Raw genomic sequence first — 26,090 nt, forward strand, 5'->3', positions numbered from 1 at the left:
TGCGTTGAAATTTTTTTATTTTTTTAACATCTTTTTATAACTAGAATAATAAGGGTATATATAGTCTCTAGAAATATTATAAAAATTTATTAAATTAGAAAAAGTTTATTAACCATAAACAGATTTTTAATTTATTTTCAGAAATAATATTCTTAATAAAACTCAAGAAAGTTTCATTATTACTTTAATATATACAAGTTAATATAAATCTATAGTTCATTGATAAAAATATCTAAAACATTAGAACAGTTACCTTAAATCTTCTGTCATACTTAAAAACAGTGTGTGCAAATTCAACGCGCTCCCTTTTTTCAATTAAACTTCTTAATGCAGGATTGTCATCCAGACCAATATAGTCTCCAACAAAATTTCTATTAATACTAAACTTTCGCCTCTCCTTGCGATTTCCAAGAATGCTACATGCTTGTTCTTTTAGTTGAACAAACATTTGTCGAGATTTATATCGCCTATAACACTTTTGAATTGTACGAGCAAACCCATCAAACTTACGTTCTCTAAGTTCTTCAAGTAAAAATAACTAAAAGTTAAAAAACAATTGTGTGTGTTTATATATGATATGATATATATATATATATATATATATATATATATATATATATAAATATATATATATATATATATATATATATAGATAGATATATATATATATATATATATATATATATATATATATATATATATATATATATATATATATATATATATATGATATATATATATATAGATATATAGATATTAGGGTGCATCACAAAATTACAATTTAAAAAATAGATTTTGTCTGACACCTAATTGTGTTCTATATATCAAAAAAACAATGACTTTCAAAAATTTTAGAATAAGAAATATTTTTAGAGGACCCCGACACCCTTGAATATTTGACCAGTCCCTAATGATTTCAAAAAAATAGTTTTTTAAAAGTAGGTCATGTTGGGTTTCAAATTAAGTGATATTTTATAAAAATTTTAAAAATAATCATCATTTTATTAAAATAAATTCACATTATATTTTACTGCAATAAATATGACATTTTTAAAATAAAAATGAAAAAGGTGCATTTTTTGTAGTTTTATATATACATAGCAGTGAAATATAAAATGTTTTTTTTTTTTTAATTATTATTTTTGAAATTTTTATAAAATTTTGCTTAATTTGAGACCCAACACGACCTACTTATAAAAAACTATATATTTTATAAATATTAGGGACTGGTCAAATATTCAAGAGTGTCGGGGGACCTCTAAAAATATTTCTTATTCTAAAATTTTTAAAAGTCATTGTTTTTTTGATATATAGAACACAATTAGGTGTCAGACAAAATCAATTTTTTAAATTGTTATTTTGTGAAGCACCCTAATATATATATATACAAAATGTATATACGTTAGGGTGCATCCAATGCCCCATACTTTCAAAAATTGATCTGACCCTATTCTTAAAACTTTCTATTGGTTCTCATAAGAAACTCTGTTAAATTTTTTCCAAGTTAAATAAGATTTAGGAGGGGAGGGAGGGGGGCACCTCAAGTCTTAAAATTGCAACGAGCTCTAAACGCAAAAAAAAAAAAGTTTTCAAATGTATGTCATGTTGGGTCTCAAAAGAAGCGAAACTTTAACAACATTTCAAAAATAATTACTATTTTTGTTAAAAATATCTTGAAAAAAAGTTTCAACCAAAAACCATAAAAAAATGTTTGTTTTTTTATTTTTTGTTAAAAAATAATAATTTTTATGCAATAAAACTTAAAATAATAATTCTTGTGTAAAATTATTTTTATTTTTGAAATTTTTATAAAAAATTTCAAAAATAAAAAAAATTTTAATTAGGTAATTATTTTTGAAACTTTTGAGTCCCAACATAACATTCATTTAAAAAACTTTTTATTCTTCTGTTAAGGGTCTCGTTGCAAGTTTCAGACTTGAGGTGGCACCCCTAAATCCCATTCAATTTTGAAAAAATTTAAGAGTGTTTTGTAGAATAGAAAGTTTTAAGAATAGGGACAGATCAATTTTTGAATGTATGGGGCATTGGATGCACCCTAATATACTTACATATATATTTATATATATATATATATATATATATATATATATATATATATATATATATATATATATATATATATATATATATATATATATATGTAGTTACTATACCAAAAAAAAAAAAAAAAAAAAAAATAGATGCATCAAAATTTTAATGCTTAAAGCATATATAAACTAGCATTAAATTTTTTTCCTTTTTGCAAAAAAAATCTTTTTAAAACAAATGTTGCATCTTGGATGAGATACTTAAACATAAAACTGTATATAAAAACGTTATCGAACATAATTACAAAAAATATCAATAAAAAAAACTGTGATATATAAAAAATTAAGGCAACAAAAATAACATTTATATTAGTATTTAAAATATGAGCTTTTTTTGCAAGCAACACATTATTTTTGCATCGATTTAACAAGATTGTTGCAAACTTTGTTTAGAATTCTTCTCCAAATGGTATCTAATTTTTGCTTTAAGCTATATTTGGATCTTATTTGTTCCTTAACTAATTCTTTGCCCATATAAGCCCAAAAATAGATTGGATTTAAATCTGGTGATCCACCTGGTAAGGGCAAAAAATCTACATTATTTTTTCATCCATGTTTTTACTGTAGTAGCTGTGTGGGCAGGCACCGATCTTGTTTAAATTGCCATCATTTGTTTTAATGAATCAGCATGTCCACTTGGCTGATAACTTATTCAAATTTTTCAATTTTTTTAAATAGCCTTAACATTAAGAGATGAAACTTTTTTAAGGAACTGTGAAATTATATATAACTTGATAATTAGCTTTAAAAATGTCTCCAATAAACACTTTTTTAAAACTAGCTAGTTTACTATTCATATAACTTCGGCATTTTTTAGTTTTTCTTTTGTTATACAAAACCTTGCTTAAGTTATTTTTCAACGTGTAAGTCCATTTTTTATAATGTTTAAAATTATAAAGAATATTTCATTATTTAAATCTTTTTAGGTAGGGATATAATATATATTGTAATATATTAAAGTTAGTTTTAATTTAAACAAAATATATTTAATAAATAAAAATAACTAATAACAGAATCAAACAACTGGAAGATTTTCTTGACAAAAAAGAAGTTGTTCCAAATTTTTTGGATGGATTCTGTTTCTTTCGTTTGAGAGAATATCTCCAGCTGTAGAAAACATCTTTAGAAAATGTCTTTCAACATCTGTAAATGTTGGATGTGGTGTGAGGTACTTTTTTGCCACCTTAGTCAACACTAACTTGATTTTGGAATTTGCATTTTTTTCATAGCTTTTTAAAAACTCAAGGCATTGAGAAGCCATTGGACTCCATCTAAAAAATCATTCAACGCTTCCTTTATCATTTTGGAAGATGAACGTGCATTTGGTCTTATTTGAGTTTGAGATTGCACAATAATTTTTGACATATGAACAAACGATGCGTTTTTTTCAGTTGCCAGATGAATTTGAGTTGCAGGAGCCAATTCATCTAGAGGTTCAAAGTTGTCCATTTGGAACATGATAAGAACCATCATTTCAAATGTTAAATTGTGAAATTATTAGCCTTTTTCAGAATTATGGTTAAATTTTGAAGAGGCCTGAACCCAGTTTGGAATAGTAGATTTTAACATGTCAATTCTTTGTTTTTTTAATCATATATTGAAGTTTGGAACTGTCTCTCTCTTGTTTAATTTCAATTCAGCTTCTTAGTTGGCTTTAGGATTTCCTGTACTTTCTGGCGTAAGTTTGGATGTCATGATGATGATTTTTTAGGTGTGATGTTAGTTCATATAATCCTTGTTTTTTGGGGTCGTCTGATGCTCTTGAAACTTTGCTGTTGCATATTTTGCACTGAACTATTCTTGGATTGTTTGCTTCAATTATGAAGTATTTCCATGGTAAACTTGTTTTTCTTTTTGAATTCATTTTGTTAGAATGAAATATAAGATGGTTTTTCAATCTTGCTGGTTTGCGTCAAATACAAATGTTAAAAATATAATTGACAAGTTTTTTGTATTTCCAATATTTATTGTAATGATTGCTAAACAAAAATTCCCTTTGGAAAATAATTAACAATATGCTCTCTTTGGATAAATATTAACCATTTGAACACGACAATTCCATTAAGGAAATTATAGTGTTGAAATTATTGTCCAATTGAAGTAGTTGTCCGATTGAACATTATTTTCCAAGGAAAATTCTCTTGGGAATGCAATTAAAAACTGTTGTGCTAAACTTAACAAAGAGTTGATTGAAGAGAAACAACAGATAAATCATAGATTATATAAAATTAGGATAAAAGTTGGATTTTTTAATTAATTGTAATATTTAATATATATATCTATTTATACAAAAGTTATACTCATAACAACAATATCATCTTGAATTTGGAAGTTCCACAACATATTGGTTGCCAGCATCATGTGTTAGATTTTTTATTGAAGCATGTTATGGATGAAATTTTTGGAGGCAAAACATTGTCACCAAATATAAACCATTTTTTTGTTGATGAACTGATACAAAATTATGATGTCTTGGTTAAAAACAAACAGTCAATATCAATCATCAGCATGTCAGCAGTGGTATGGCAAGATGACATTTTTTTGAGATGAAGTTTTTGTGTGAGCTAGGGCATCATTACAGATATTATGAGGAAAAAAAGATTTTACCAAAATTAATTAAAAGGTTATTCCAAATATTAGTAATGCTAGATGGAATTCAAGAGAAAGTTTTACTGGCATTTATTTTATTACCAGAACATCAGTAGCAACTGCAACCAGCACGAGATTTTATTACTGGTAAATGGATGAATATCTGGTTTTCCAATCATTATTATAATAGAACAAACTATGAAGTTTTATTAGCTGCAGTTAACCAGTATGCAAAAGCAAAAAAATCTTTTTTAAGAAACTGGTGTTATCAAAAACTGTTATAAACACTGCAAAATCCAATATTTGTGCAAAACGTGCAGTAAAAACAAGAAATTATGCCTAATGCAAAAACGGAAAAATAATCAATAAAAAACTAATTTTTTGTAATAAAATTTTAAAGTTACACTGGTACTAATTTTTTTAGCATCTAGAATTTATTAGAAATACATGACTTTATATTGAAAAGGTCTAAAATCATTAAAAACATTTTTTTGTGTTATGGGGAAGTTTTTTAATTTTTTTAAGATATAATTAAGATATCATTTATTTTTAGTACAAAATTCATTGTGTGGCACCATGGCCATACAAGATTTAAAATAAATATCACCTTAATGTCCGCTGATGGAACCATAAATATAATATATATATATGGTTCCAACATAAATATATATATATATATATATATATATATTTATCCTTTATACCTATTATTTGCTACTTTGTTTCTTTGATTACTACTTTTTCACCTATTTCTATTTAACTTTTAGGTTTTATCAAAATATTTAAAAAGCCTCTAAAAAATGCAACTAAACTGGTCATCATAAGTGAATTCAACCATTCTTTCATAGAAAATTGTCAAATTATCATATAAATTAAGTTAAAATGAATAAATAAAATAATAACAGTTGAGTTGAGAACAGAATTAAAAAGTTTGCATGTGTGTGTGTTTTTTTTTTTGCAACCTTTTGTGGTATTCCTTTAATATAAGCAAATTATTTGTGGTATTCCTTTAATATAAGTAAATTATTTGTGGTATTCCTTTAATATAAGCAAATTATTTGTGGTATTCCTTTAATATAAGAAAATTATTTAAAAAAAGTGAACTTGTTATTGACAAGTTTTAGAGAAATACTTTTCATGTCATTCAAAAAAAAAATTAAGTCTGCAGCAAATATTGGGGTTTTTATGATGTTTTGAAAAAGAAAATGAACTCAATATTTTACTGTCTATTTTTTTTAAAAGCACATATATGTGTGTGCATATATGTTTGAATGTATGCATGTATGCATGTATGTATGTATGTATGTATTTATGTATGTATGTATATATACATCATAAAATCCCCTACATTCGGTCACCGTGTAACTTTGGTCATTTAAAAGTAAATAACAAAAATGCATGCATATTTCAATTTTTACAAACTTGCTTTTCTCTAATAATATTTTTTTGAACTTTGTGAATCATTAAAAAAAATGTTTATTTGAAATCTATTATAAAAAAAATTTATTTGCAAAATTTGATTTTTTAAATTATGCATTTTGAAATTATGCAATTTAGTACTAGTATTATTAAGAGTCAACATGTTAACAGTATTTGAAAAAATAATATTTTCAATTATTAAGTACTCTTTTTGTTTAAAATCAGTAAAATTTTTAAATACTCTAACTTCGGTCACTTATAGATTAAGTACAGAGCAAAAAAAATAATTAGGAATATAATTTTATAAAAAACATTAAGAATAAAATTGTTTTTGTAAAAATGCATACTTTTAGTTTTAAAATTTTATTTTCAGTTGGTAGTGAAATCTAAAATAATAATGTTTTTATAAACTGATAATTATTCATTTAAACTTTTATACAATTTCGCTTCTTTTGAGACCCAACATGATATACTTTTGAACAACTATTTTGTTGATAATTACAGAGACCAGTCTGATATTTAAGGGTCTTGAGCTAACCCTAAAAATAAATTTTTTTAAATTCTAGTATTATTTTATTATATAGAACACAATTAGAGGGTGAGAGCAGAAAATTTAAAAAAATGTTGTTTTAATGACCACCCTAATATACATACATACATACATACATACATACATACATATATATATATATACACACACACATATATATATATATATATATATATATATATATATATATATATATATATATATATATATATATATATATATATATATATATATTTGAAAGATGACATTTTGTATGAGAGTATATTATATATTATTTTAAAACATTAAGAAATACAGTTTCTCTCAGTACAAATAATATTATTATATAATAAGTTTTCGCTGGGTTATGGATACCAGCATCATCAGCTTGTAAAATATTAATATTTTACAAGCTGATGATGCTGGTATCCATAACCCAGCAAAAATTTCTTATATAATAATATTATTTGTATTGAGAGAAACTGTATTTCTTGATGTTTTAAAATAATATATATATATATATATCAGGGCTTGTGATGAAGAAAATCGTCAAGCGTGTTATATCGCGCTCGTAAAATTAGAATATGTTTTCATTGGGCGTGATTATGTGCGCTCGAGATAACGTCGGCGAGCGCGATCATGAAAATTGCTGAAGGCGATACTCATAAAAAGCTTTTTCTTTTTTATATCTTTTTTTATTTGTTACATAATTCTTTCGTCAAAAAATGTTTTAATTAGTATCACAGTTATGAAACTACTTCAACGAAAGAGATTTTTATACTTCCAAACTTCTTGTATATTGTCAGATTGCGATTTTATTTTTAACTATTTATGTTATAAAAAAATAATATCAAACAAAAACGCAACTTCTTATTGATTTAGTATTGAAGTATAATTTAGTGACTTAGTTTTGCTTCGTTTTTTTGATATATGTATTTTAAAATGATACTCTGTAAACTTAATTAACAGTTGATGGTTTTTATATTTCTTGACATTTTTTATTCAAATTAATTATTTAATTTTTTTCTAAAATTTCTTTTTTAAATTACGTTTTTTTATCTTAAAAATATAACACAAGAATAATTTGAAATAATAATAAATAAGAATAATAACTTTTCATTTAATAAATATTGACATCATTACTTAGTTTTCTTTTCGAATGTCCTTAATTGCGAACATTCTAAACAACAGAATCGTTTTAAATTTGAGTTAAAATAAATAATAGTTAATAAAAAATCTATACTATGAACAAAAACTAATTTTAAAAATTACTCTATTATTAATATTTATTTTTATTATAAACGATGTGTGGAATATTACAAACAATAAATCAAATAAATTTTATTTGATATTTTCACAAGATTAAAAATACTCCGCAGTTTTAATTTTCTTATAATGGTTTTCTAATTTTCTATTCTTATTTTATTTGCGCATTTTTGTATTCACATTGTGTTTCCACGTGCACATTCCATTATTGAAATTAGTGACGATAACGACTTTAAACTGCTCATTCATTATGTTAGTGCAAAAGAGAACAACGTTGTGCTATTTATATTTTATATTAGTTGCTTGATAACAGAATATCTTTAATATAAATCTTTTTTAAACATTTTATGAAAATAAAAAAATAATCTTGAACTATTGGACGAGCGTTATTTTATACGCTCGTTATAAGCTGAATGAGCGTTGTTTATCGCGTCTAGAATGTTTGAAAATACCGTTTACGGGCGCGTTTTACGAGCGGAGCGCGATCGCGCTCGCTCATAAAACGCGCGAGCGCGATCGATGTATTTACACTCTTAGTCGACCTTTACAGGGACATATTGTTTTATTCCCATAACATTTTTTTTTTTACTTTTTTTCTACTATTTTTATCATATTTATATAATTTTTAAACAGTAATATAACTATATTTAAACCTTGTTATAACCCTAAACCAAAGTCTGACCTAGATACTGACCCAAACCAAACCCTTAGTCGATGTAACAGCACTCCATTGCAAGTCAGGCTGTTTGATAGTTGATGTATGTACTTTTTGCTCTCTATAAAAAATTGCTTACGGGGACATTTTTTTACAAAAAAGACAATGCTTACGGGGACAAAAAATTACCGATACACAAAAATGTTCCTGATAATGCTAATGCCCCTGTAAGTATTCATTTTTTTGTAAAATCTGTCCCTGTAAGTGATGTTATAGGTGTGTACATACATACATACATACATACATACATACATACATACATACATACATACATACATACACACATACATACATACTAGGGGTGTTATCGATTAATCGATTAATCGTTTTTTTTTGATTTGATTAATTAATCGATTATTCGAAAAATTAGAACGATTAATCGACATTTTATATTAGGATTTGGTTTTATATAAAAATAAGCACTTTAGAGTTTTTCCGTCTTTAAGCACCGGATCGTCGACACTGGATTTAGTAATTGTTTTATGTTAAACCACTAAACTAACTAAATAAGTCATAATTTCCAAGAACATCTTGAATATTTAGATTTATTACTTTTAGAAAAACTTTTTTCCTTGTGTTTTACTTCATAGTGGTATGTTAATAATAATCTTTTTGAATGTATTTTCGTGGGAATGTGTGTTCTGTTTTGATTTATAATGTACTTACAAAGATTTTTATAAATTATATTATAATTTTAGGATTTATCTGACAATATATGCAACAGCAATGATATATGGGTGCAGCCAAAAAAAAGAAAGTCTAAGGTTTGGGTTCATTTATTAGAAAATATTAACGATTCACGAACTTTAAAATGCAAGCATTGTGACACCAAATTTAAATCGCATTTATCAACTACATCCTTAATGTACCACATGCAACACAAACACGACCTTCTATTAGAGCCTGCTTCAGGAAGCTCATTAGTTGCACAAAGTAATTCTCAAAAGATAGTTTCATCCTATTTTCAAAAAAAAAATTCTTGTCCTGGGTTAATTCTTGCAAAGTTAACAGCTTTAGATAAAATACCATTTTCAACTTTAGCAAATAGTGAAGAAATTATCAAAGGATGGAAAGCTCAAGGTTTAAAAATGCCATCAACAAGACAAGGAATTAAAAGTATTACACTTGAGTATGCTGACCAGATTAGAGAAAAATTAAAAAGTGATTTAAAAAAGAGAATAGAAGATGATGAGAGATTTTCATTATCATTAGACGAGTGGAGTCTAATGATAATGAAAATCTCTCATCATCTTCTATTCTCTAACCAAAAAAAACAGACGTTATATGTGTATGAATATCCACATGAAAAACGGAATTGTGATTAGTATTAGTATGATAAGAGTAAAAGACACAATGCCAGCTACCAAGGCAGTTGAGATTGTTATTAAAAAACTAGGCGAATTCGGTTTGCAGCTCAAAAACCACATAATTGCTGTTATAACAGATGGTTCGTCTGTAATGAAAAAAATGGGACGATTGATGGGTATTTATCATCAAATTTGTCATAGTCATGGCATACATTTGGCTGTGGTAGATGTTTTATATGCTAATCATACAAATTTAGTAGAACCTGAATTCGAATATTTTGAAACAGAACTTGATAACTCTTCGATAAGTGACGAATGTGATGATGATGAGGAAGATTTTGAAAAAAGCGAAGGACAAAGTTGGGTTGAAGTAGCTCCTTTCAATTATGAAATCGAATTTGTTCAAGATTTTTCATCAGCAATAAATAAAATTAGAAAAATTGCGCGTTTTTTTAAAAAATCACCTGTAAAAAATGATTTCCTGCAAAGAGAGTGTCAAGAAAAACTGAGAAAGGAAAAAGTGATGATAATTGATGTACGTACACGCTGGAACTCAATGTTGGCAATGTTAAAGCGGTTCTTGGAGTTAAAAGAAATAATAAAATCAGTACTAATAAATTTGTCAGTTATTCATTTATATCCAACAAATTGTGAAATTAAGCAGTTTGAGGAAATTGTAGAATCATTAGAAATCATTGAGGTAAGTTCACTTGCATTGGGAAGGCGAGATTGCAATATAATTGATGCTTTAAAAATATTTGAATTTTTACTTTCTAAATTGAAAACTCAATCAAGTGAAACTGGTATGAAATTCTATGAAGCAGTAAGTAAAATAATATTTGAACGTAGAATTATTAATGTAGAAGGCTTGTTAGAATATTTAGATGATCCCAACACTTACCTAAAAGCATTTACACAAAAAAATGCAATATTAAAACAACCAACAAAAAACGAAATTGCTCTAACAATTAAAGAAATTGTTCATCGTTTATTTCTCATTGATCAGAATGTTAATGAAAATAGTTTAAATCAAGAAGATGAGGCTACTCATGAATGTACTGAAAATATAACAAAAAAAGAAGAATTGAATTGCATTTTGTCAAAAAAAAACACCTATGTTTCAACTGTAGTAAATTTTCAAAACAACATTTCATCTATTAAAAAAGATATGAGCATTTTTGAAAAAATTAACAAAAGAAGTGGAAGTCATTTATTTGAACAAATGTACAATGCTTTGTTAACTATTCCACCATCGTCGGTTGAAGCTGAAAGATGTTTTAGTGCAGCAGGGCTTTTGTAACTAAATTGAGAACATCCTTAAATGATGAAACTATTGATTCTTTATGCTTTCTTCGCTCATATCTTTTACAGAAACAAAATGGACATGAAATAAACATTATTTAAACTTGTTTATATTAAAAATTTCTTATAAAACTTATATTTGAACTTCTGAAACGTTTTTCATTAATGTATTACGATTTAGTTATAAAACTTATTATGTTTTCAATAATTATATAAATTAAAATTCTTTGCCTCTTTTAACCATTATTAATAATATTATAACCATTCTTATTACAGTGGACTGTTTTATTACTTTGAAACAAAATTAATTTATATTTAAAAAAACTCAAATAATACTATTTCTTGTGTAATAGAAGGGAAACTTTATTTTTCATAAATTAATCGATTAATAATTGATTAATCGTTTTTTTTTTAAACCAATTAATCGTTAATCAAAAATTTCTCAAAATGATTAATCACAACACCCTTAATACATACATATATATATATATATATATATATATATATATATATATATATATATATATATATATATATATATATATATATATATATATATATGCACACACATATATTGTTGTTATTATCATTATTATTTTTATTATTTTTATTATTATTATTATTCTTATTATTATTATTATTATTACTATTACAACTACTACTACAATTGTCATTATTATAAAAATATCACAATCAATAGTAAACAATTACTGATTCTGGATTTTTGATAAAAACTTTTGACTTTCCAAGTTGCCATTGATCAGGTTCCATATGAACAGTTGTCATTAGGTGCATTATTCCTGATTTAATATCTCCTTTCCATTCAGGCCAAGTCTCTTTTGATAAAATTTTATACCTATTTGTACAATTTTTAATTTTATTATATTATTTTTATTGGAATATAAAATTTTATTGGGAGAAAACTGTAAACTATTTTTATTTATATTGACACTTTAACTCTTTGAGTTAATTAAAGTCATTTAAGAAACAAAGATTGTAACAATTACCTGCGTAAAAACTTATCAAAAACTCGACGAAAAGCATAACCTGCTCTTCTCACTCTGATATTTTCTTTCAAACCCAGGTACTCGACTTGGTGTTTTACTCTAAGTGTTGAAAAGTAATAACTCGTTAGACTTAAATAAAAGTGTATTGAACAAGGCACTACAATAAAAAAAATTAAATGAATCACCCAGGTACTTGACTTGGTGTTTTACTATAAATATTTCAAAGATTTATTAGGCTTAAATAAAAGTAAATAAAATAAAATGAGATGAATGGGAATAAAGTGAGATGACCCAAACTTAAAAAAAATGGATTTTATTTTAAAGTTGTATTTTCAAAATTTATAATTAAATTTACTTTTTTACTTAAACTATTTCAAAATTGTATTAAAAAAAAAAAACTTAATTTTATAATAATTAAAATTAGGGATGTACCGGAATTCCGTTCTGGCCAGAATTTGTGACTTTTAGGTCGTTGCGGCCAGAATTACAATATTTCAGGCCGGATTGCCAGAATTTAATTTTTACTTTTTTTATTTAAAACATGTGATACAGACTGTGTAATTTAAATAAAAAAATTATCGTCCTACAGGGCAATGAAGAACTATGGGTAAACCTAGGTAAAAAATACCAAATTCTTGACAAATACAATGTAATTTTAGGTAAAGATACAGTTTAGCGACCTAAAACAATTTCATTTTTTCGCTTGTTGCGCTCTTGTTAGTGGAGGGTTTTTAAACATTAGAAATTTTAATTGAAATAATAAAAGAAAAAAGATCACTGCCCTATGCCAAATCCTCAGTCAATGTAGCAACACTCCCTTGTAGCAGCTGGCTATAAGATAGTTGATGTATGCACTAAAGCCAATTCTTTATGTTTATATTAAAAAGTTATCACTTTGAGTATACGAATTATTAAGTATTTCAGACCGCTTAACTGTAGCTTTGCCTAATTTTATTTGCAGTAATCACTTATGTAAAGATTTCTAAAAGTTTAGGAATATTGTGGTGCAAAAAGAGTTGCTATCCAGTTTTGGGCAACAAACAAGCCCTTTTTTATCAAAAATGTTACCTGTCTCTGAGAATAGCCTCATTTTTAATGTTTCTTAACTTTAAATAGTTGAAAAGTATAGGATGCCTAATACAGTAAATATTTCAATTTTAACCTAAATGTGAAAGTATAAAACAAAAAAATAACTTTAAATATAAATATAATGCAGGTTAAAACTTTCAATAAATAAAATTATAAGAAACAAATAAAAACAACATTAGATTTAAATGAAATAAGAATCAAATTAATGAAATAGGTTTTATATAGATATATATATATATATATATATATATATATATATATATATATGTATATATATATATATATATATATATATATATATATATATATATATATATATATATATATATATATATATATATATATATATATACACTGCGACCATTTTCTATAGGCGCATGTGGATTATGTTTTAAAAATGTACTTAACTTTTATTTCAATAAATTATAAATAAAGTATCAAAAAATAATGAAAATTATCAAAAAATAATATCAAATTTAAAAAGAGGTCAATCATAAATGAATTAAATTCAAAAGATAGCTGACTATTTTCTATAGATGCAGTTCACATTTTTTAACAAAACTATAAAAAAAAAATGATTTTATCACATTTTTAGTACTAAATTGGAACTCCTTTGCGCTCAATTTTTTGATAAATTTGTTTTGGTATACTTCCACCGAGTTTTCCAGCACTTTTGGTTCCATGTCCTCCCAGCATTCTGATATCACTAATTTTAGCTCTGCCAAAGAGTTATATTGCTTTTCGTCAGCATAGATACGTCTAACAATGATTCAGTAGATGTTTTCAAAAGGATTCAAATTCGGACTGCGAGCAGACCACCACATTTGCTCAATTTTTTAGCTTCAAACCAAGCTTTAGTCTCGTTACTAGTGTGAATGCTGGCGTTGTCTTGTTGAAAAACAAACTTTTTTCTGTTGCACAAAACCCAAGCCAAACCATCAAAGATCCATCTCCGAAATTCCTTGTAAAAAAATATTTGGGTTCTCTCCTCAAATCACGCCAGTAGCCACTAAAACCATCAGGCCCATCAAAATTAAACTTTTTCTCGTCCGAAAATATCACCTGGTATTGAAAACAGAAATATTCAGCTATTTAGACATCTTACATATTCATGAGAATTTAATCTAAAATTTCTTACTTGTTCCCAATCGCGTGCCATGTTTTCATGGGCGAATTCCATCAGTTTCTGTTTGTGAATGGGCTTCAAACTTGGTGCTTTATTCATTTTTGATCATACAATGTGTCTTTAAGAACTTTCCTAATCGTCTCCTTGCAAACATTTAAATCCAAATCTGAACTTGATGCGAGTCAAACAATTTTGCGTTTTTCATGGCCTGAAACCTTAGATTTCTTTGGTTTCCTCTTGATTGTTGCATAATCTGTTGGATTAATCAAGAAATTACGGATAACGTGATCTGATCTTGTCAATCTTCTAGCAACTTTTTAATTTGGAACTTTTTCTCGATGATAAGCCAATATTTGACCTATTTCAATATCGGTAAGGACTTTTCTATTCGGCATTTGGTTAAGTTCAACTTAATTTCGACTCACAAAATAAAAAATACTACAGAATATAAGAAATTTGCGACAAAACTCGTAAAAACTTTAGTGCGTCTATAGAAAATTGCCGCGTGAATATTAAAAATTTAATTATTTTAATACAATCAAGACAATTTATTTAAATGATGCATAATGGATCATTGTTTTCTTACATATACTTATTTAAAAGTACCATTATAACAATTTTATTACCACTGTAACACTGTAAATCTGCTATATTCTACATGCATCTATAGAAAATGGTCGTAGTGTATATATATATATATATATATATATATATATATATATATATATATATATATATATATATATATATATATAAAGATATATATATATATATATATATATATATATATATATATATATATATATATATATAACGATATATATATATATATATATATATATATATATATATATATATATATATATATAACGATATATATATATATATATATATATATATAACGATATATATATATATATATATATATATATATATATATATATATATATATATATATATATATATATATATATATATATATATATATATATATATATATATACACGATGCTGAGACGAGCTTTCAGTTTCAATCTTAAAGGTAAAAAATTATATAAATACAAATCTCGTTCTGGCCGGATTTTTGGACATAATTTTCAATTTGAAATTCAAAATTCCCAATCTGGTACACCCCTATTTAAAATCAAAAAAATTATTAAAAATGCTATTTTATTGCCTTGAAAAAAAAAGCCATGGATTAAAGAAAAAGAAAAAAAAATGATGTTGATTTTACTTAGTAATGATTAATACAATTAATTACAAAATGATAATTAATCTTATTCTTGATTTTACACTTTAAAAAAATAAAAAGTTTTGGTTTTGCATGTAGTTAAAAAAACAGCCTATGTTACCAACTAAATCCAATTGAAAACAAGAAAAATTAAACTAGGGGAAAGGCGCCTATGATGGCATACTTAACTTTGAAGCTTCATTATTCAGTATCCTGAAGACCAAAAATAAAAGTTTTGATATGGATACATTCCTTGTTACATCTAGAACAATAATTACCCTGGGAGTTTTCATCAGTTTTATTTTTTTTATAAGTTATTCTTATTGTAAAAAAAAGCACAAATATGCCATCATAGGCAACCACTGCTCCTATGATGGCATAGGGGAGGATGGGGCTAGTTAGGATTGAGGGTAACTTAATGATTTCATATAACCTTAGAGTCTTCCCTCAGAAAAGCCAGAAATTACTTGAAACCATCCTAATTTACCATTTCATGCTACACACCAGCATTGTAAAATTTTGTGCATGCGCATAGGATATATTGCGTTTTACGTATTTTTTGGACCAAAAAAAAATTTTGGAGCATTGCTTTCTTTTAACTTTACTTAAAAATAAGTTTTTCTTATAAAAAAAAAAGGTTTTCCCATCTCGTCAATATTTCAACACCCCCAACTCGTCAGTATGCCATCATGGGTAAAAGTCATCATTTTCATTAAAACAAGCTGTGTCTGCTTTGTTCAAAAGATAAAATTAAAGTAACTATTCCACTAAATGCACAAAACTTGAATATAAAATGCATGAAAATTTCATTTCTGCACAGTTAATAGTAAAATCACAATCTTAAATATATGAAAGAAATAAAACTACAACAGCACATCCCAAAATCGATTTTTGTTGATTATTAAAACAATATTTGTGCACAAGGGACATTTTCACTAAAACTAATGTAAAGTCAGTATAGTCATGTAGGTCTAATCATTTTTTTACTAAAAACAATTTTAATGGAAATATGGCCGGTATGCCATCATAGGCGCTATGCCATCATAGGCCCCTTTCCCCTACATTAAAAAAGCTAGATACAAAACAAATCCAGTTATTGAAATTGTGCAATATATAAACAACAACATTGAATTAATGTTTTACTAAACATTTTACTTTTTATCTATTTAAGCTTTGGGTTTATTTATAAAGAAAGTTACAATTAAATTTCAATGATTAAGCTCATAACTATTGAACTTAACGTCATAAAACTTGACGCAACTAAAATATCAATTTTAAATAATTTTATGTTATAATTTTTTTCTCAGGTGACCATTTTTTACATTCATCAAGCTCATTATGTTGAATAAAGTAACTCATCAGCATAATAATACAGCAAATGCAAGCAAATATTTTTAATTAAATAATGCAACAATAATGTTACCATACTTTAATAACACATTAATGATTTCCACTTAAAAAAAATTTTTTTACTTCCAAAAAAAATAAATTAAATATGATAAGAACTTTATAACTACACCAGTGATAGAATTACCATAATACCACCACCGTAATAACCATAAACGCTTTTAAAATGACTCTAAAATATCAGGAGCTCTTAGGAAGTCCCTATTCCTCTATGGGTTAATCTGCTGCTTTAGGTATTCCCTAAAACGCTATTTGAAACTAACTTGGATACTTTGTATTCTGGAACTTGGATTCTGTTTACCTGAAGCTAAGTTAGATAGCAAGTTTCTGTTTCTCTGTGGATACCAAGTTAATTAAAAGTATAGAAGTGTTTGAGTTTTATTTTATAGTCAAAAGAGTTATCTTTGTTATTACTATAACCAGCAGTTTCAAAAGTCTTTTTAGAACTTAATAAACCTCTTTTATTAGGTGCTCCAGTTTAGCTATTATCAACAGATGATAATGTGGTGGCTGAAAAAAAAAATCTAAAAAAATGTTTACATTATTATAAATTTCATTATTACTCAAATTTTGAGTAATAATGAAATTTTTGTTGATAACATTAAGTAATTCTCTCATATCTGGTAATGAAATGACTGGTGAACCCTTGTTAATGAAATGACTGAACGTTTCATGTTAAGTTTTACAATAAACTAAACCTGCCCAAAAAGATTTGAGTGGAATTTACAAAAAAAAAAAGTTGAATGGATACTGACTAAGAAGTGAAACCTAAACAAGTGAATAATTAAGCAGTGAATCAGGAATATTGCAACAATAGTAATGTATTTTGACTGATATATACTAAACTCAAAGTGCTAAATCACTCACAGATAAGTGTCATCTAGCAAATGTGTCAGACTGTGTGTTTTTAAACCCATGCAAGATTGTGTTTGTTATAAGTCATGCAAAACAAATATTAAAGCGTTTTAATACCTTTTTCAAACATTCAAAACATGTCCTTTGCACACACTGTGAAAAGATCAACAATTCATATCACATATTTATAATATTTAGAACACATTACTATATTTATCTCAGAAACTGTGACTCCTGCCAGCCATAATATGAAGTCAATAAATCATAACCAATTATCTGATTATGTTAAGTAAAACATTAAGTTAACAGAGTATTTACTATTTATTGGATTTTAGTATTTAGTCTATAAAAGGTATTTAGTATTTATTTTTTGTACACTACAATTTTTACTATGTACAATTACTAACACATAGTTACCTAGTTACCTTATAGTTACCTAGTTACTTTATAGAACTTAAACTTCATCAAAAATACAAATAAAATTTATGTAATTTGTAGACCTTTTAGAAAAAATAAATAGCAAAATCATTTTGAGTATTACAACAGTTATAACCTTTCATTTTCCCAATCCTTGGCTTTTTTTGTTTCATTTGGCTTAATACACCGAATATAATGAGGAGTACATCGCATAAGCTTGTCAACTAGTTCATTTGCTTGTTTCTAAGTAACAAAAAAATAATTTAAAAAAACAATAGACTTCTAAAATGTATTTAGTTTTAATATAGAAATATATTTAATAGGATATAAAATGTGAATACATATATATATATATATATACACACACACACACACACACACACACACACACACACACACACACACACACACACACACACACACACACACACACGCACACACATAGTATTATTGTTCAAACTAATCTTGTATACTAGGTTTGTTTTGTTTTTTGCTGGTGAAAATATGAAAATTGTAATTATAAAGTTGAATAGATAGAGGCATCTAAATTTTTATTAAAGGATAACTAAATGATCCACAGTTTTATTTTTAAAAACTTATTTTGAAATTGTAAAACAAAAATATTTACTAACTATAAAAAAAAGTCAACAAACACCTTAATATAAATATTTATATAAATGTGGAATGATAAACTACAGTTTATGTGTTTTAACCGTCTGGTTAGTAACCATCTGGCTTATCAAAGTATTTAAGTAACTTGACTTTTGGATACAGCATTGATAATATCTTTTCCAATTTCCTTTTATTTTAACAATTTTTATTACGAACCATAGTACACACTTCTCACATATCATAGTTGAAATACAATGTTCATCAAAAATAGAAAAAGATATATATATATATATATATATATATACATATATATATATATATATATATATATATATATATATATATATATATATATATATATATATATATATACATATATATATACATATATATATATATATATATATATATATATATATATATATATATATATATATATATATATATATATATATATATATATATATATATATATATATATATATATATATATATATATATATATATATATATATATATATATATATATATATATATATATATATATATATATATATATATATATATATATATATATATATAGGGGAGAGTGTGTATGAAAGAGCCAGTTTTAAAATGGCGTGAACAAAACTCAATTGTAATAACTTTTTTTTTTTTTTTTTAATTCAATTATTACATTATGGGGTAATATTTAAAAACTAAAAAAAATCGGATAACAATGCTAATAATCTATCATACACCTGTTTTAAAAAAAGAAAGAAAACAGCTCTTTCATAACATTGTGTCAATGAAAGAGCCACCTGATAGTCGACTGATAGTCGTTCAAAAAGAGTAACTTTTTTCAAACGACTATCAGTCGTAACTTTTTTTTGAACACTATCAAGTCTTTTAAAAATATTAAACTGTTAAATAGACTTCTAAAAATCAGATTGTACTTAAAGTTTTATAACTCTATGATAATCAATGATAAAACAGCTTTAATAATAGTTTCAGAAATTATTCAAAATCAAAAAATTAAAAGAGAATGAGAACAATGAAATAACATAATAATAAAAATACATAATAATATAATAAATACATAACAGAATATAATAAAATGAATCAAACAATACAAAAAAAGTTTTAAAAAATTATTTAAACTTTAAAAAAAAAAAGACTTTATCAGAACTTTGACTTTTAAAAATTTCATTAAATATTATTTTTAATTCAAATGGAGCTACGTTTTACAACTTCAGGAAAAGTCATTAAAACAACTAGTTTCAATAGAATAAGCTCAACGAAGCATTACGAAAAATTTATGAAGTCGTTAAAGCGCAAAACGATAATTTAGTATAAAAAAGGTAAATAAAAAAGTTGGCTAATTCATAGCATAAACAGTCGGCTCTTTCAAAAAATTGTTTGGTTAAATACATAACCTTAAATTAAACAATTTTGACAAAAGCTTTAATCTAATATTTTTTGTGTAAATGAAGGGCAAATATATATATAAGAATGCTGCATGTTTCTTTTATCAAATAAAACATTACGCTTAATCTTAAAAATAAATAAGTAAACCACCAAAAAATTACTTTTCATTTTCAAAATCTTTAGTGCTCCCTAACGACGCTATTTATTTTAGTAGAACTGTACATTTTTTGTGGGTTACAGGTATCCAGTGTTGCCACACAAAGAGTTAAATACAATTAGAATCGGATGTCAGTAAGTTAGAAATAATGGTATTGGCTCCTTCAAAACCTGGCTCTTTCATACACACTCTCCCCTATATATATATATATATATATATATATATATATATATATATATATATATATATATATATATATATATATATATATATATATATATATATATATATATATATATATATATATATATATATATATATATATATATACATATACATATATATATATATATATATATACATATACATATATATATATATATATATATATATATATATATATATATATATATATATATATATATATATATATATATATATATACACACACACACACACACACACACACACACACACACATACATACATATACATTCAAATAAAATATTAAAATGATGTGTAATTGGTAAACTAACATACAATAAAGAGAATAAAAGAAAATTTAATATTATATTTAAATAAACCTTAATTTTTGCACTTGCAGTTGTAGGTTTTGTTCTTTCACTAATATCATCAGGAAATAATAATCTTATAAACTCACTAAAAGTTTGAGAAAAAAAAATTGTAATAATTATTTTCTTAGTAATAAAAAGATTTTACAACCAATAGCAGCAAATTAGAAACAAATTAGAAAGAAATAAAAATATGAAAGTATAAAAAATACCCGCCTTAATTTAAATGGAAACTGGTGATAAAAACAAAAGAAAGTATATATTTTTTTGAATGAGAAATTAAAAAAATTTTTTTTTACTTACTTCTGACTACTTTTCATAAGTACAATTAAATCAGTAAACAATACATCCCGGTTTCTTTCACAAAAGCCATTAGCTTCATATGTTACCTAGTTAACAAAATTTGACAGATTTTTATTTTCTAATAAAAATTATTGAAATAAAACAACTATATTAAAAAAAAGGATAGAAATAGTTGGGGTGGAATAGACCATGACCCATATTGTATGGGTCATGATTAAGTTCATTATTCAACATATTTTCAAGTCTAATTCTAAATGTTTTGTAAACTTTTTATATCGATTGTAGTTAATCAACACATTTCAAGCAGGTATTTTAAATATTTTTAGAATACCTGCTTTGGGTACTAATATCCAAACCGCTGATAAATAGCAGTTCGAGCCACAACTTCCGAAACGCTTAGAACTTAAAGTTAATTATGTTATAAATTAATTTTTTTTAAAATTTAAAAGGTAGACAATATGTATAATTTTTCAACTGCCTACTAATAAATTTTTAAGTAAGGAATAATAAATATAAAAACCGTAAAGGAACCGTATTTTAAAGATCTGGACAGCTAAGTAAGTTATAAATAAGGTCATTTATTATTTTATTTACTTTAAACAACATTAATGTAAAAAAATACCTTTCCAGCATAATGGTGTATAATAAAACCTTGACTAAAACCATTGAAATGTTCATGACTACCAACAGGACCTTCTAGTTTCTAAATTAATCAGATTTAATCATAAATAAAAAAATAATATATATATATATATATATAACTATAACTATATATATATATATATATATATATATATATATATATATATATATATATATATATATATATATATATATATATATATATATATATATATATATATATATATATATATATATATATATATATATGTAAATTATGTTAGTGTATTTTACAAATAGAGTGCTCAATGTTCTTAAAGAACAGAGCAATAATAAATTAGTAAAAAACACTTATCTAACTTTTATCTTCTACTTGAAGTTTCACCATTGCTGGATCATCAGGAAGAGTTCTTCTGATGGAAGACTCTTCCTGATGATCCAGCAATGGTGAAACTTCAAGTAGAAGATAAAAGTTAGATAAGTGTTTTTTTCTAATTTATATATATATATATATATATATATATATATATATATATATATATATATATATATATATATATATATATATATATATATATATAAATATATATCAAATGTATGTATGTATGTTTGTGTTCTGTCTGAATCTCTGGCACGATGTTTACTCACCCATAAGTTATTTTATATATGTTTGTGTTCTGTTTTAAATATTTAAATGTTCTGTTTAAATGTTTAAATCTGTTTTGATACAGTGTGAGCTCATTAACTAAATAATTACTCCAACTATAAACCTACACTCACCTTAATTTCTGGTATTTTATTACATGTAATGTTTTTCCTTGTGCATTTTCAAAATATCATGCCAAAAGTTTCAAGTTATTGTTTGCAGGAAGTAGCTCCTTTCAGTTATTCCAGATCGGGTTCAGGATCATCACGATCACCTTGCTAGAATTATCATGTAACCTAGTACTACCTGCCCCATCCCCTGCTGCCTTGTAGGGTGCGTTTTTTAGCTAAAGGCAACGAGAAACAAACTCCAACTTAAAAATCCTCTGCCATGGGCTCTTGGGCAGATGTTAATTGCATCCAGCTACGGGCTACTAGACAAAGACTTTAGGGGTAAACAGAAAAATTCTGTTAACCAGCCTTGAACCCCTTTTTTATCTATTAGACTGGCATAACTGTAAACCTGTGTTACATTGTTTTCTGCCAAAGATGATGAATGCTGGATCTTCTTGACTCTTCTCATAGATTTTTGCTTGTACCTCCTTAATAGTGGGAATGCAACTCTTCCTGTTATCTCCTAATGAGGGTACAGCTCTAAAACTCAGTTTAATGGTTCTGAGGCCAGTTGGTAGTAAGGTCTCCTGAACTCTGTGGTAGCTCTCAGAGAGGCTAGTCCCATCAACAGCTGCAAAATATCAGAGCATCAACAGTGCCATGTTGTGCATGGATGGTGTCCTTGTTAACGCTTTTGGTATGCATTGTTGAGGCGGCATAAGGAGTTATTTGTTACGACTTAGGGCTAATTAACAGGATTGGGATGATTGCATAGCTTATTGCTGAAGAGGTCATACTCTACCTATAAATGAGTCAAGTTCTTTTTAAACTTCCATCAGTTGAATCTTACTTATTCCAGAATTCACCAGACTTGCTTGCGCTTAGTGAGACTAATTTAAAGTCTGCTATTCCTTCTTCAGATCTCAGTGTTGATGGGTAGTACCCATTGATTCGCAAGGACTCTAATAGTCACATGCTTAGCCTGGGGGGGTAAACATACGCATTAATTCACCTATTTGTCATAAAATCAGGTTCAAATCCTTGGACCATTCTTTAATGTGGTTTTGCTTAGCGCCTCTTCACTCTATGGGTGACAGGAATAATGTTGAAAAATGAATTTCGGAATAATGTCGAATTTATTAAAAAGGCCTAATGTTGCAATAAAAAGGAATAGTGTCGCAAATGAATTTCATGAATAGTGTTGAAAATAAAAAAAAGGAATAGTGTCGCAAAAGAATTTAATGAATATTGTCGAAAACAAAAAAAAGAAATAGTGTCGCAAATAGTAAAAACAGAATAGTGTCGCAAATAGTAAAAACAGAATAGTGTCGCAAATAGTAAAAACAGAATAGTGTCACAAATAGTAATTACTATTCCTAAGATTCATTTGCGACACTACTCGGTTTTTACTATTTGCGACACTATTTCGATTTTACTATTTGCGACACTATTCTGTTTTTACTATTTGCAACACTATTCCATTTTCACTATTTTTGACACTATTCCTTTTTTATGTTTTCAACACTATTCTTTAGATTCACTTGCGACACTATTCTGTTTTTTTGTTTTTGACACTATTCATTAAATTAATTTGCGACACTATTCCGTTTTTTTGTTTTCGACACTATTCATTAAACTCCTTTGCGACATTACTCCTTTTTCTATTTTCGACACTATTCATTAAATTCATTTGCGACATTATTCCTTTTTATTGCAACAATAGGCCTTTTTAATAAATTTGACATTATTCCAAAATTCATTTCTGTTATTCGACAATCAATCTTGCGACAATTTGCGACACTATTCCTTTTTAACATTTTGGACAATCAAATTTATGACAGTAAAAATTTGCGACAATAAAAATTTTGAAACACTATTCCGCCACTATTTTTTGTGACTTGTTTTCCTGACAAGCGCTACTATTTACCTTCACTCCTTGATTGTCTTGTCTCTGATCCTAGCTTGTGTTCAGTTTCTACTTTTTCTCCCTTAGGTAGTGCTGACCATGCAATGATCTCTTTAAATCTTTCATTTTGTACTTCCTTTTAAGACTCACCCTATCATCGCACTACTTATTACTGTCCTAAATCTGACTGGGATTCTTTTTGTGATTTTCTTCGCGACAGTCCTTGGGTTGGTGTCTTTTCTCTATTAGCTAATAAATGTGCCTCACATATAACCTCTTGGATTCAGATATGAATGGAAGATTTTATTTTTTCTTGTCAGTTCCATTCTACTTCGTGGTTTTCACCTTCTTGTGCAGCTGAATCATCTAATAGTAATCATTTTCAATTTTTCAAAAGAACAACTCTCTTGGGAACAAAAGGTGTTGACAGATGCTAAGCACAATTATTCTCAGTTTACAAAATCATGCATCTTAGAGTTAGGCTCTAGAGACTTTTGAAAAATCTTTAACAGCATCATTAACAAGGGTAGGTCTAACATTCCATCTTTCATTCATGTGACTAATCTTACTACCTCTATTTGCAAAGAACTTTTCTTCAAACTCGACTCTTGAATCTTAAGGCCATTCTCTTCCTTCCATTCCAATTAAACAGGTCAAACCATTGTTAGACATTTAAATCACTCCATTTTTCCGTTGTTTCCGTTGTTTAAGTCATATCTCAATTAAACTCTTCTACGGCTTATAGTCCAGACAACATTCCCGTCATAGTCAAACAAAATTGTTCTCCAAAACTCTCTTCAATTCTCTCTAAAGTATTTAATAAGTGTTTGAATGAATCCTGCCTGCTGGAAAATAGCATCTGTTGTTCCAATGTTCAGCTACGGTGAAATTCTGACCCCTCCAATTATCGTCCTATTCTGACCCCTCCAATTATCGTCTTCTTTCTGTTATTAACAAGGTCTTTGAGTTTTTGATCAATAAGTTTCTCACATTCCATCTTGAATCAAATAACTTACTGTCAAACAATCAATACGCTTTTCGATCCTCTCGCTCTACAGCTGACTTTCTAACTGCTGTGACTGAAAACTTTTATTGTGCATTATGAAGGTGGAGAGGCTAGGGCTATTGCTCTTGACATATCTAAGGCTTTTGTCAAAGTTTGGCATGCTGGTCTTCTACAACAGCTTGTTTCATAAGGTATATCTGGAAAAGTTTTTGAGATTATCAAATCATTTTTTTCTAACTGCTTTATTAAAGTCATCTTCAAAGGTCAACACTTTTCTTCATTTTTAGTAACTTCTGGGGTACCTCAAGGTTCTATCCTTGGTCCTGTTTTGTTTCTTATCTACATTAATGATCTTCTTGATAACTTTACTCGATATACTCA

At 26.2% G+C, this 26,090-nt stretch overlaps 1 protein-coding gene across 1 annotated transcript in view; it reads right to left on the reverse strand.

The window, feature by feature from the left end:
• The window catches only part of LOC100211911 (unconventional myosin-Ie), a 105,684-nt gene that overhangs the window by 20,980 nt on the left and 58,614 nt on the right, over window positions 1-26,090 (reverse strand). Inside the window, exons 16-22 of the mRNA XM_065816593.1 lie at window positions 22,040-22,120; window positions 21,418-21,503; window positions 21,127-21,202; window positions 18,503-18,609; window positions 12,243-12,341; window positions 11,947-12,091; window positions 254-538 (exon numbers count right to left, since the gene is read on the reverse strand). Coding sequence (XP_065672665.1) covers window positions 254-538; window positions 11,947-12,091; window positions 12,243-12,341; window positions 18,503-18,609; window positions 21,127-21,202; window positions 21,418-21,503; window positions 22,040-22,120 — 879 coding nt within the window. The remainder of the gene's footprint in view (window positions 1-253; window positions 539-11,946; window positions 12,092-12,242; window positions 12,342-18,502; window positions 18,610-21,126; window positions 21,203-21,417; window positions 21,504-22,039; window positions 22,121-26,090) is intronic.

The sequence above is a fragment of the Hydra vulgaris genome, chromosome 13 (genome assembly GCF_038396675.1).
Source record: "Hydra vulgaris chromosome 13, alternate assembly HydraT2T_AEP".
Taxonomy (NCBI): domain Eukaryota; kingdom Metazoa; phylum Cnidaria; class Hydrozoa; order Anthoathecata; family Hydridae; genus Hydra; species Hydra vulgaris.